Genomic DNA, 14,267 nt, shown 5'->3' with positions numbered 1-14,267 from the left:
CTTAAAGTATAATAAAAAAAAAAAAAAAAAAAAGATTGTAGAATGCTTCTCCTCTCCAACACCTTACCACCACTACAACAAGGTTACAGGAATGCATTAGTGAACTAACACTGAGCAAGCTACAAGACACAGAATCTATTAAGAAAAAATTTCTAAGGAAACTCAAAGACGACAGAGGAGACAAAAGAAATGGGAACTAGGGCCGGGTGCAGTGGCTCACGCCTGTAATTCCAGCACTTTGGGAGGCCGAGGCGGGCGGATCACAAGGTCAGGAGATTGAGACCATCCTGGCTAACACGGTGAAACCCGGTCTCTACTAAAAATACAAAAAAATTAGCCCAGCATGGTGGCGGCAGGCGCCTGTAGTCCCAGCTACTCTGGAGGCTGACGCAGGAGAATGGCGTGAACCCAGGAGGCGGAGCTTGCAGTGGGCCGAGATCGCGCTAGTGCACTCCAGCCTGGGCGACAGAGCGAGACTCCATCTCAAAACAAACAAACAAACAAAAGAAATGGGAACTAGAAGAAATTGAAGCATCTGACATTTACAACCATAGCAACCATTAAACATAGCCCAGCTCCTAGACATATCAACATAAAATCTCACACTAAAAGCCTATTTACTTCAGTTCCTATTATGCAGATACATCTTGTCCAGCTTTCAACAAAAATTACTAGGCATAAGAAAAAATACAGGCTGAGAGCATCACAAGCATCAGATGCAGATTGAGAAATGACAGATTTTGGAAGTATCAAACCACTAATTCAAATAACTATGTTTAATATGCTAAGGACTCCAGTGGAAAAAGGATAAAATGCAAGAATAGACAGACAAAGAAAGCAGAGATGGAAACTACAGAAGAATCAAAAGGAAATGCTAGAAATAAAGAACTCTAACAGAAATGAAGAATGCCTTTGATGGGCTCCATCAGCAGACTAGACTCAGCTAAAGAAATAATCAGTGAACTTGAAGATACATCAGGACGGGCGCGGTGGCTCAAGCCTGTAATCCCAGCACTTTGGGAGGCCGAGACGGGTGGATCACGAGGTCAGGAGATCGAGACCATCCTGGCTAACACGGTGAAACCCCATCTCTACTAAAAAATACAAAAGACTAGCCGGGCGAGGTGGCGGGCGCCTGTAGTCCAAGCTACTCGGTAGGCTGAGGCAGGAGAATGGCATGAACCTGGGAGGCGGAGCTTGCAGTGAGCTGAGATCCGGCCACTACACTCCAGCCTGGGCGACAGAGCGAGACTCCCTCTCAAAAAAAAAAGAAGATACGTCAATAGATACTTCCCAAACTAAAATGCAAAGAGAAATACAAAAAAAGAACAGAAAACCCAAGAACTGTCAGGCAATCACAAAAAAGTATAACATACAGGTAATGGGAATACCAGAGGAGAGGAAGGAAGATATGCAAAGAATTCTTAAAATTCAATGAGAAGAAAACAAACAACCCACTTTAAAAACAGGCTCAAGACCTGAACAGATACCTCATCAAAGAAAATATGCAAATGGAAAGTAAGTATATCAATATGAAAAGATGCTCAGCATTCCCTTCGATAGCTCAGCTGGTAGAGCAGGGGACTGTAATACTTGCTGAAAAGATGCTCAATGTCAAATGTCAGTAGGGAATTGTAAAGTAAAATAATTAGATACCACTACACACCTATCAGAGTGGCTAAAATCCAGAACACTGGCAATACCAAATGATAAAGAGGATGTGAAGCAAGAGGAATGTTCTGTCATTGCTGATGGGAATGCAAAATGGTATAGCCATTGGCAGGTTTTTACAAAACTGAACATACTCTCACATGATCCAGCAATTACACTCCTAAGTATTTACCCAAATGAGTTGAAAACTTATGTCCACACAAAACCTGCACGTGAATGTTTTTAGCAGCTTTATTCATAATTGCACCAAACCGGAAGGAACTAAGATTGCTTCAATAGGTGAATGAATAAAGAAACCAGTACATCCATACAATGGAGTACTATTTAGTGTTAAAAAGCAATGAGCTATCAAACCACAGAAAGATACATGGGATCATAAATCCTTATTTCTAAGTAAAAGAAGCCGGTCAGAGAACGCTATATACTGTATGACTCTAACCATATAATATTCTGGGGTTCAGTGGGAGATAGAAAGAGGTGGGATACAAGGCACTTTTAGTATAGTGAAACATTTTAGGATAGTGAAATTCTTCTGTATGATACAGTAATGGTAGACACATGATATCATGCTTTTGTCAAAACCCACAGAATGTACAACACAGAATAAATTCTAACACAAACTAAGGATGTTAGTTAATAGTAATGTATCGATATTGGTTTGACAACTGTAATAGATATGTCATACCAATGCTCTGTTACTGAGGAAAACTGTGTGCAGGGAAGAAGCGGTATGAGACCACTAGTATCTGCTCAATTTTTCTGTAAACCTAACAAAGGTTCTAAGAAATACACTTTATTAAATAAAACAACAACCAAAACAAACTGGTATGAATAACTCTCTAGAAAGCAAAATAATCATGATCTTTGCCTCAGGGACCCTCCTCCTAAGACTCTATCCCAAGGAAATAAAAAAATTGCAAAACAGCCTTGTCTAAAAGATATTTCATTGTACCCTTATTTATAACAATAAAGTCAACCCAAATATGTAATGAGGAAATGCTTCAATAAATTATTGGATAGCTACATATTATGTGACTATTAAGATAGAAAAATTATCACAATAAAAGGATAGTAAGTTGCATTTACAGTGTAACTACATTGCTAAAATAACAGGTATAAGAAATACCTATTATACATGTATAGTTAAATAAAATCTGGAAAGCTATACCCTACCTTATCTGAATGGTAGAATTACAGATGAGTTTTACTTTTTGACAACAAACACTTCCTAGCAACATGTATTATTCGTATAATAAAAAGGTAACAAGCAATGTAACATAATATAAAGCTTAGAGGTTAAGCAAAGCCCTGGAATTATGAGTTTAAAACGTGGATTTTCATAATTGGTTCCCCATTATTGCCATATGTAAGAGGCAAGGGAGACCACCCTCTAGGGGAAGCCTTTTGTCTTATTCATTCTTCTATTCAGAGTGACCCCGGGCCTGGAATATAACACAGGCTCAAACAAGCGTGGGGTGCAATGCACAAATGGAAACCAAACACAACATACTCCATTCTCATTCTCAAGTCTACACAACTCATTCAATTTCCTTAAAATTACCACAAAACTGAGTCTACTTCTATAATATAATTGGTAAATCTATAACACAGAAAGGTCCGAGAGGACTTAAGCAAAGAATTGATCCATCTCTAGATCTCTCTATGAAGGGGTTTTACAACAAAAATCTTCAAAAAATTTACTGCATTTTCACAGTATAATGTGAAATGTTTTAAAAAGATCAATATTTGAACACAGCATATTACAATTAATATAATTAAGCGTTATGATTTAAACAATCATCTATGTTGATTATTAAGCGGTTGAACATTATTTATCTTAAATACTTACGAAGGAACACCATTGAACTCATCACAAGTTATAAATGGCATTTCCTTAATACTTCTCTGTTCTTTGGGAGGCTTCTTTATGGGTTCAGGTTCCTCAACTTTGAATGGTTCTTCAGGATCAAGATCTGATCCCTTAACACTACAGAACAGAGATGTACATACATATAAGCAATTGTCAGAAATAAGCAGCATACTGCAAAGTTTTCCCAACTGAAAATAATAATAAATACATAACTCATCCTGTTATAATCTCACTGCCAACTTTTTTTTGTATTCCTATGTCTATTGTTCATGAAAATCTAAACAGTGAAGGAAATGTTGAAAAATTAAGTTCCCAAATCTTCAGTAATATAGCTATATTTATTTACATGTAATACGATATCTTCATCAGTTCTCCCACTGGCTCCTCAAAGTCAGTAAGTTAACAGCTTTGCGGCTTCATGGCTTCTCTTAACCCCTTCCTGACATCCCTAACTCTGAATCTGGAAACATCAGTTACCTTAGACTTCTGTTTATTCTAATTTATCCTGATGGTTACTCGTGTCAGTCCCTGTGGATTGCAGAGTCATTTTAGTTGCCAGCATGATCATGGGTCACCCCGCATTCAATCTGCCCAATTTTTAGAGTGAGTGAGAAGCCTACTAATATATCTCCTGCCCCACTAGCAAACAAAGTCTAGAAACACACTATAGCTCCTCGGTTCCTTAACTGCCAGGGATGTGGCCAGCAGTGAGTCAAGACACAGGAAAGACGACACCAGATATAAGAAACAGTAGGGGCTGCTATAACTACACATCATAACAGGTAGAAGAAATGCCTGTTATATATGTGTAGTCACATAAAATCTGGAAAGCTATACCCTATCTTATCTGAATGGTAGAATTACAGATGAGTTTTATTTTCTGACAACAAACACTTTCTAGTAACATGTATTATTTGTATAATAAAAAGGTAACAAGAAATGTAATATAATATAAAGCTTAAAAGTTAAGCAAAGCCCTGGAATTATGAGTGGGAGGATGGCCACAGGAGCAACCCAAGGGAATCCCCAGAAAGGCAGGAAGCGAGAGCCCAAGATGACAGTCGAATGCCAGACACAGATGGCAACCAGCCTTACTGAGGTGGTGTGACTCGGCCATGCTGCACGCTGTCAAGATAAAGATGCCCAATGCATCATAATCCTTCTGTGAATCCTAACATATGAGATTCTACTGTGAGACTGGATGAATCGTATCTGTACTTGTTTGTCTTGACCATGTGTTGAGGAAGCACCTGAGTGCTCCCTTTATGCCCTGCTGTGTTTATCAGCTGAAAATAACCATTTTGACCTACAGAAAGGTTCTGCTCTGACCTATCCCTGAGAGTTGAAGCTAGGCCATAGTGAGCTTAGAAGAAAATTCCTCCTATTCCCCTGATCAAATTCTTGCTGGATGTACAATGACAGGTAATGTGAGAAAGAGTGAGACAGGATAAAGATGCCAATTCCTCACCGAGGTGATGGGAGGATATATGGGTAACAAGAGAGCCAGGTCTTCGAGATACAAAGCAGGCCACTGAATCACGGGAACTAGATGTCCTATCAAGGCTAGAGCTGGACATTTGAGAGCATTAACAGTGGAGTTAGGTAAGAATGAGTAAAGCAGGTAGGAGAGATCTATAATCTAAAAGAGGGGAGAGAAAAAGGAGGCAGCCAAGTCAGAGGTGTGGGCTGACAACTAAGAAAACATAGTGGCAGTGCAGAAAACAGAATTTCAAAAACAAAAAGGCGGTATGCAAAATGAAATCTTAGAAGTAGAACCAGGGCTGACAAAGGATTTTTGACCTCTTTGTGACCTTCAACCACCCTAGGTGTGGTGGCAATGACAGCCAAAAGCCAGGTGTTAAGGCCTTGGGGAAAAAACCGCCACAGACATACCTTGTAAGTGCGGAGAGAGAGAGAGGATAGACATTTGAGGGGAAAAAAGAGCTAAGCTTATTGTTCATTTGGCTTTTATTTATTTATGTATTTATTTATTTTGAGGCAGGATCTTACTCTGTTGCCCAGACTGGAGTATAGTGGCACCATCAGGTCTCACCACAGCCTTGACCTGCCAGGCTCAAGCAATCCTCCTGCCTCAGCTCCCTGAGTAGCTGGGACTACAGGGGTGTGCCACTGTGTCTGGCTAATTTTTTGTATTTTTAGCAGAGACGGGGTTTCGCCATGTTGCCCAGGCTAGTCTCAAACTCTTGGGCTCAAGCAATCTGCCTGCCTCGGCTTCCCAAAATGCCAGGATTATAGGCGTGAGCCATTGTGCCCAGCCTCTTTGGCTATTTTTAAAATGGTAACTTCCTTACGCTTATTTTTACCCAAAGGCAGTGGTTCTCAAGGGTCAAGGAAGATTTTGCCCTCAGTGGCATTTGGCAATGTCTGGAGACCTTTTTCATTGTCATGAATGGGTGGGATAGGAGGAATGCTACCAGAATCTAGTGGGCAGAGATCAAGAACACTGCTCAATGTCTATTCTCATAACAAAAAATTAACCTGCCTAAAATGTCAAGGAAGCTGAGGTTGACAAACTGCTCTAAGGAAAAGAAATGAGTGGAAAGAGAGAGGCTAGAGAGACTTGCCCTTGGCAAACTGGGAAAGAGGTGTTAGATTTTCCTCAGAGACAGCAAGATAAGAACACTGGTGAACATAGTAGGAAATACTGTTTTTAGTATAGGTGATAAAAAACTAGATCATTGCTGACAAAACTGCAAGTACATGAAGAGCAAAAGGCTTTGAAGTATTTTGTTTTCATGGGTTTATAAATCCAGATAGCAAGAATAATTATACACTTACCAGCTCTGGGCTACTGTTACTTGAGGCAAATGGGAAGGAATGTTTTCTTTAAGATGTTCTACGTCTTTGTAATCTTCTTCAAGAGATTCACAGAGTTCCTAAAATTTAAAAATGCTCACAATAAGTCTCTGTCCTCCCCATGTATGTTTTAAGATATTCTAAAGAGCAGGGAAAATGGTGAACCATAATCACAGTGACTATGGCCGGTCGCGGTGCTCACGCCTGTAAATCCAGCACTTGGGGAGGCTGAGGCGGGTGGATCATGAGGTCAGGAGATCAAGACTATCCTGGTTAACACAGTGAAACCCCGTCTCTACTAAAAATACAAAAAATTAGCCGGGCGTGGTGGCACGCGCCTGTAGTCCCAGCTACTCAGGAGGCTGAGGTGGGAGAACTGCTTGAAGCTGGGAGGCGGAGGTTGCAGTGAGCTGAGATTGCACCACCGCACTCCAGCCTGGGTGACAGAGTGAGACTTCGTCTCAAAAAAAAAAATAAAAAAAATCACACTGACTGTGAGTACCAATAATGCAGAATGAAGTGAAAAAGCAGTGAATCCAGCAATAAAAAATTGGTTTCTATAGCTGTTTTTGGATGGTGGTAATATTTTTCTCTACTGGATTTTTTTCAGAGAACAATCACTATAATCACATTGCAATTACAAAGCAGGACTAAAGCTAAGTCTTTCTCAAATACTTTAATCTTGGGAGATAACTAAGAAATATATAAAGAACTTATGTTTTCATTATCATCAATTGCTTTTGTTGGCTTAGCAAATGCTCCCCAGTGTTACCTGTGTAACAGCAACTGTATTATCACAGCATGGTAATATACCCAGCTGGCAAGCACAAGATGCTGCTTTAGGATGACTTCCACTGTGGGCTACCTACATCCCAGCTTAATGAAAATTTCTACTTGATAGCTGGGGTTTTTTTGGTCTCCAACGTTTACTAGAACTTCAGGCTATGAACTCATACAAATTTTAATGAGGAAAATATTCTGTGCCTTTGGATTCCCGCCATCTGGCTCCCAATCACAATGTGAACAGAAATTCCAAATAGCCTTCAGTTCTGAGTCGAGCATTCTCTAGGCCCACACCTAACCCCGGATATTCTTGAGCAGGTTAGAACTGAAACACCAGTATTGGTTTCTGTTTTGAATTTATATAATGTCTTTTCCTTTAAGAGGTGAATGACATTCATGGATACCAATTCCATTTTGACTAATAGAGTGATAGGCATAATCATGCCCATTCCTATAGCTGAAAAATCTTTACAGACCTTAAGGATTATAGGCTGAATGCAGTCAGGGAGGTCCCTTGTTCAATCCCACTGAGCAATTCCCCAGCTCTAACAACATGAGATAATTATGGTACAGACTATTTCCCCATCGGGAAGTGCACAAGCACTTTTATTAGCTGAAGTCAATTTGAAGGCTTATTTAGAACAAAATGTGCCTGTGAATGAGGCTCAAGTTTTTCTTTACCTGAGAGCCCTTATATTACCTTTTATAAAAATATAGAAATGTAGACATATAAGGGAGCTAAGAAACAGTTCAATATGATCCATTATTTTTTCAAATGAGGATCTTGAAACCCCAAGAGGTAAAATAGCTTTCTCAGGGTGGCAGAGAATACCAAGGACCACCAAGGTAAGAATCCATATCTCCTCACCCAAAGCAGGTGTTCTTTACATACCACTCTACTAGAACATCATTGTTTAAATTAAAGCTACCAAGAATGATTAGCAAACTCTCCTTTCTAGTAAAGTTCAATTCCACTGGCCATCAGCAGAAAGAAGTAGCTGTGGAGCTCCGAATTCCATTATACTAGGAAAATAAAACATAAATGGCATACTGTACCATTAATAATTCATAAACCGAAAACATTATAAACAAAGCATCCTTAAGAATTACTTGATGATTAGGGAGTTTGTATGTATTGCCTTTTTACTGCTTCCTTATTAGAGAAACATTACCTTGAGTGAATTGTTGGTTTGTTCTTGATACTGAATTTCCAATTCCAATTTATTTAGAAGTTCATTTACTACAATGATCTCATCTCCTATTTTATTTAATACTGTCTTCAAGGTAGGTTCCTGGCCTGTTATAAACAAAAATAAAATAGAAAACAAAGTGTATAGAAGAGCAGTAGCTGCAAGTACTCATGCAAACTCTTGGACAGATAGCTATACCTTAGAGAGGGGTGGAAAAAGGACTATTGCTTTAGCCCCTAGAAACTGACTCCATGGATAATCTTAAGACCTCATTTCTTCTTTTTTTGAGGCAGAGTCTCGCTCTGTTGCCCAGGTTGGAGTGCAGTGACCGGATCTCAGCTCACTGCAAGCTCCGCCTCCTGGGTTTACGCCATTCTCCTGCCTCAGACTCCCCAGTAGCTGGGACTACAGGTGCCCGCCATCTCGCCCAGCTAGTTTTTTGTATTTTTTTTAGTAGAGATGGGGTTTCACCGTGTAGGCCAGGATGGTCTCGATCTCCTGACCTCGTGATCCACCCGTCTCGGCCTCCCAAAGTGCTGGGATTACAGGCTTGAGCCACCACACCCAGCCCAAGACCTCATTTCTAAGTAGTATGGAAGAGACGGAGAGGAGAGGCAAGGACAATGTCTCCCCTGCATCTTTTGTTTCTGGCAAATTCCTCCACTTATTAAAACATGTAGAAATGTTAGGTAAAACAAGCATCCTTCTACATCCACAGCTAAGCTTTCATGAGAAAAAGGCAAATCTCCAAGGGTTCCAATATGAAGGGGGAACCACAGTTCCCCCTCACACCAGGCAGTATGTGTGAGCTGAGGCTGCAGCAGCCGTAATCTGAGGAGTGTACAGCAATGCTGGACAGGAGGTTGTCAATCTCAGCACCAGAATATATTTGATTTTAATAGGGATAAGATCCAAGGTTTTGGGGCTTTAAAACACAGGGTGTTGCAAGTGAGAATCTCAAATGAGGCTAGGACCCTTCTTCATGAATAGATTTTCAGCGAAAGTTGTAATCACTCACCACAGAAATAAGCTTACGTTTTAGACAGGCCCTTCGGTGTGTGTGTGGAAGGGGCAGGAGTGAGGTTGAGGTGAAATTCTCTTTCAGAATTTGTAATACGGATTTGGAATTCATATTAACACTATTCACACTATGCAAAACTACCCCAAGCAAACAAAGTAACATAAAAAGTCACAAGCTGGTAATAACCCTGCGTACCCGGCAAAAACAAATGTAAGACATTCATAAAGTAGTATATTCTCATAGTCCCAATTCCACCTCCTAGCACCTCTCTCTAGCAACTTTCAGAGATTTGAGATGGATGAGAAAATCAGAGTCCCTTCCTCCCTAGAAATAAAAGAAGTAGTTTTTAAAAAAATTTAAGGGCAGATTAAAAGCACAAAAGAAAAACTACCTTCATAATTGAAGTTTCCCATCTGCATTTCCAGCAATCACTACAATGACATACACATAAGTAAAAGCAGACTTTGGCAGTATCTGTAGATTATGGAGGCAGTAGAGTGAACCAGGTAGAAGGCCTGAAGTCAGAGACACCAAGTACCTACCTCATTACTGCGAAGATAGGTGAAAGTACACATAAGGTGGGCTTAGCCCTGTCTAAAACCTAATACTCAGTAAATGCTAACTGCCATTCATCATCATCATGAGGAGTATATCATTCTATCTAATAGAGCAATGCTACTTGCATTTGACACTCAGCTCATAACAACTAAAACAAGTAAATGAGAGTACTGATGTCTCTACTGAGAATAATTTCAGTAGAATTAGTTGAATATAGTATTTCTTCCCCATACACTGGTATCTCAACTTTTAGTCACCTAAATTTTAGGATGTTATTTACCACTTTTTTTTTTTTTTTTTTTTTTTTTGAGACAGGGTCTTCTTGCTCTGTCACCCAGGCTGTAGTTCAGTGGCACCATCACAGCTCACTGTAGCCTCAACCTACCAGACTCAAGCAATCCTCCTGCCTCAGCCTCCTGAATAGCTGGGACTACAGGTAAGCGCCACCACGCCTGGCTAATTTTTTTATTTTGTGTAGAGACAGAGTCTTATTATGTTACCAGGCTGGTCTCAAACTCCTAAGCTCAAGCAATCCGCCTGCCTCAGCCTCCCAAAGTGCTGGCATTACAGGCATGTGTCTGGCCTCTGCTTTTCATGTAGTAATCTAGTCAGTTACAGAAGCCAAAGTAGCAAACAAATAAGCAGGCTTTATTTTATAGGCTATGGAGGCACACAAATTATTCTCCCCCCATACAAAATGACAGTTGACAACTGTGTAGGAATCTAATGGGTCTGACTGCTTCGGCCAGGCCTCATGCTTTGGTGGGTCATTTGAATTCAAGGCTTGATAGTTTTATAGATCTCCAAATTATATTTGTTTATCCAAGAGTAATCATAACCTCAGAAAGTGAATGTAAACAAGACAAATTATTAAACATCTAAAAGTCTTTTACAAATTACTTCAATCAAAATGGCAACAAATAGAAAGAGTACCAACATGGGAATCAAGAAACAGAAACTGTCACCCAACCAAGTACTCACGAGCTGAGGGACCTGGGCTAGCCACCTGACTTCTGACAGTCTCAATTTCCTCAGGTATGAAGTAAGGGGGCTCCTTAAGATGAACCCACAGTCCCTTTAGCTTTAACTTCCAGAGTATGTGAACCATAAACTGTAAAATGTATGAGGCTCCTTTATTAGTAGTTATCAATATAGGACTGAGAATATCAAGGTCCCTGGGAAGGGAGGTATAATTCGAAAGGGCCTATCTAACATTATAATTTCATATTTGAGAAAGTTTTCAAACTACCAATTCATAATACAAACTACAATACAAGTTCAACACAACCGTCCCAGCATATGGAATTCTGTCTGCCAATAAACCTTTACTCTCCCAGATAAGGTTAGGGTGTATATAATTCCTTAAACAATATTTTACATTTGACAAGGATCATCTGTTTCTATGAAGTTTCATTGCATCATCCAATTTCAGCACATCAAAATATTTTCAAAGATACTTACAATCTCCAACTTCATGGATGCTTAAATAATTTATTTCATTTTCAATTAGTTATTTCCCAGTGATAAAGAGTAATAAGCTTCCTCCAAAGCAGGCTCTAAGATGGGTTATGGACTACTTTTACCTCTATGGATCTCTACATTAGTTTTTTTTTTTACTTGCCTTTTAATACAGTGATGTGCCACATAACAGTGATTCAGTCAACAATGGACCACAAATATGGCAGTGGCCCCATAAAATTATAATGGGGCTGAAACATTCCTATTGCCTTGTGACATCGGAGCCATCATAACCTCATGGTGCAATGCATTATTCACATGTTTGTGGTGATGCTGGTGTAAACAAACTATAATGCCAGTATTATACAAGTACAGCACATACAATTATGTATAGTACATAATAATTGACAATAAATGGTTACTACTTTATGTTATTTACTATACGATACTTGGTACTTTTTAGAGTGTACTCCTTCTACTTATTAAAAAAAAAAAAGTTAACTGTAAAATAGCCTCAGCCAGGTCCCTCAGGAGATATTCCAGAAGGCATTGTTACCATAGGAGATGACTGCTCCACACGTGGTACTGCCCCTGACAACCTTCTAGTAGAACAAGATGTGAATGTGGAAGACAGATGTTGATGATCCTGACCCTGCGTAGGCCTAGGCTAATGTGTGTGTGTGTATTCTTTTTTGACAAAGTTTAAAAAGTTAAAAAAAGTAAAAAAACCTAATAAAGATATAAAAATATTTTGTACACCTGTACAATGTATTTGTTTTAAGCTGTTATTAGAAAAGAATAAAAAAGCTAAGCCAAACTAAAAAGTTTATTAAGTAAAAAAGTTATAGTAAGGTAAGGTTAATGTATTGTTGAAGATTTTTTTATATAAATTTAGTATAGCCTAAGTGTATAGTACTTACAAAGTCTACAGTAGTGTACAGTGATGTCCTAGGCCTTCACATTCACTCACTGTCACACCAACAGCAACTTCCAGTTCTGCAAGCTCCATTCATGGTAAGTAGCCTATACAGGTGTTCCACTGTTAATCTTTTACTGTATCTTTTCTATGTTTAGATACACAAATACTCACCATTGTGTTACACTTGCCTAAGGTATTCAGTACAGTCACTTGCTATACAGGTGTGTTGCCCAGGAGCAATAGGCTATATAGCCTAGACATGTAGTAGGCTGTACCATCTAGGTTTGTGTACATTTACGTACATTCTATGATGTGATGTTTGCACGACGACAAAATCATGTAATGCTTTTTCAGAACACATCTCCATCACTAAGCAATGCATGACTGTATCTCCATTTAGCTGTAGAACCATGGATGCCACATAACCTTCAAATCTTACCATTGGCCTATGTGTCTCAGAAAAACATAAGTAAATAATCTAATGAATATTCAGTTCATTGTTCAACATACCTTACATTTTTAGTATCCTCCGCAATACTAAAAATGACATTGGACTATTTAAAAAATCGTTGTTCAAAATCTAAAATTACCTAAGATGCAGTCACTCAACCAAACAAAGATGTCATTCAGGGTGGAATAATCAAAATGCATTTTGTACATACGAAGTCAGTGGAATCTGTTTTACTTACCACAGTTTCTTAATGACAAGGTTTTCTTAATATTGCCAATCTTTTCATTAACATGAGAGCATAACTGTTCCAGATCTGAAGAGGCCATCCTTTAAGCCTCTGAAGAAAAAAATATAAACATATTCGTAATGAAAAGCCACACAAATTTCTGTTCACTTTCGAAATCCAAGAATGGTCAATATCAAGTAAATCACAAGTCTTTGAAGGTTAAGTACAAATATTCAAGAGCAATTTCTTTCAATTCTACAACATTCAGTTTCTAACCACGGTACAGTACTGACTTGTCTTACAGCTTTCGGCCATCGATGGATCCCAAACCAGGGTAAAGGGGATAAGCCTGAGTCCTTTCCTTTAAGGGTTCAGGAGGACAGACGCACTATTTATATATAAAGACAACATTGGTATTTTCTTTAAACACGCAAAATACGGACACAGTTTTTTAAAGTCTCTTACACGGTCAAAGAAATGGGCCCAGGTAATCATTTTTCCTGCGCTGTGAGGGGTTGGGGCTTTACAGTTTGGGATCGGTAAGGAGGCAGAGAAATGGGAAAGGACCAGTTTCCCACCCACTCGCGGGTGAGAGAGAAGGGGCGGGTCTAAAAGCATCCAGCCCCGTCCTGCCCCACGCCCAGCGCGGCCCGCGGCCCCCAGCCGCCAAGCAGTGCCTCAGGCGCTTCCGAAGGCAGGGTCCCCAACACACAGAGTCCAACCTCGAGTGGGTCCAGCAGCAAAAGGCTACTGGCCGCTGGGTCTCCAGCCGCGAACACCGCAGTCTCAGCCCGGGATGGTGTGACGCCACTCCGGGAGCAAAATTCAAAACGCCCGCCAGGCCCTGGCGCAGCGCAGGCGCACATCCACGCTTCCGAAACGCAGGCTCAGCGGCTGTTGCCGGTTTGCGTCTTCCGGGGGCCACAGCTGGGCGGGGAAGGAGGCGTGGCCGAGCCGGGAAAAGGCGGGGCGAGGGCGAGGGCGAAGGCGGAGTTTCCGGAAGAAAGGATACCCCGGGGGTGCACCTCCGGCGCTAACCAGTCTGGGGAGATTTCAGTGGGCTGCGCAGTCTTGACAGCCTTCCAGCCAGGGACCTGGTGTTGCCAAGACGTGGTCTTCCACATTTGCTGCACCTTAGAGTCACCAGGGGCAGCTATTACAAGTCGCAGTGCCTAGAGCACACCCCAAGTCGGTGATATCAGACACTGGGGAAATGAGGCACAAGCCTTAGTATTTATAAAAACACCCCAGAAAATTCAGAAGAGCAGCCAAGTTTGTGTAGAAGAAACAGTGACCCTGTCTT

At 40.3% G+C, this 14,267-nt stretch overlaps 1 protein-coding gene across 1 annotated transcript in view; it reads right to left on the bottom strand.

The window, feature by feature from the left end:
* SKA1 (spindle and kinetochore associated complex subunit 1) overlaps positions 1–13,868 on the bottom strand; it is a 23,470-nt gene extending 9,602 nt beyond the window's left edge. The window contains exons 1-5 of the mRNA XM_017860530.1: positions 13,687–13,868; positions 12,977–13,075; positions 8,314–8,438; positions 6,341–6,438; positions 3,521–3,658 (exon numbers count right to left, since the gene is read on the bottom strand). Of these exons, the coding sequence (XP_017716019.1) occupies positions 3,521–3,658; positions 6,341–6,438; positions 8,314–8,438; positions 12,977–13,064 (449 nt within the window). The 5' untranslated portion in view covers positions 13,065–13,075; positions 13,687–13,868. The remainder of the gene's footprint in view (positions 1–3,520; positions 3,659–6,340; positions 6,439–8,313; positions 8,439–12,976; positions 13,076–13,686) is intronic.
* Positions 13,869–14,267: the final 399 nt, after the last annotated feature.

This window comes from Rhinopithecus bieti, unplaced genomic scaffold (genome assembly GCF_001698545.2).
Source record: "Rhinopithecus bieti isolate Rb0 unplaced genomic scaffold, ASM169854v2 scaffold_56697, whole genome shotgun sequence".
NCBI lineage: Eukaryota > Metazoa > Chordata > Mammalia > Primates > Cercopithecidae > Rhinopithecus > Rhinopithecus bieti.
Note: the sequence above shows the minus strand (reverse complement) of the source record. Positions and strands in the feature narration are given on the sequence as shown.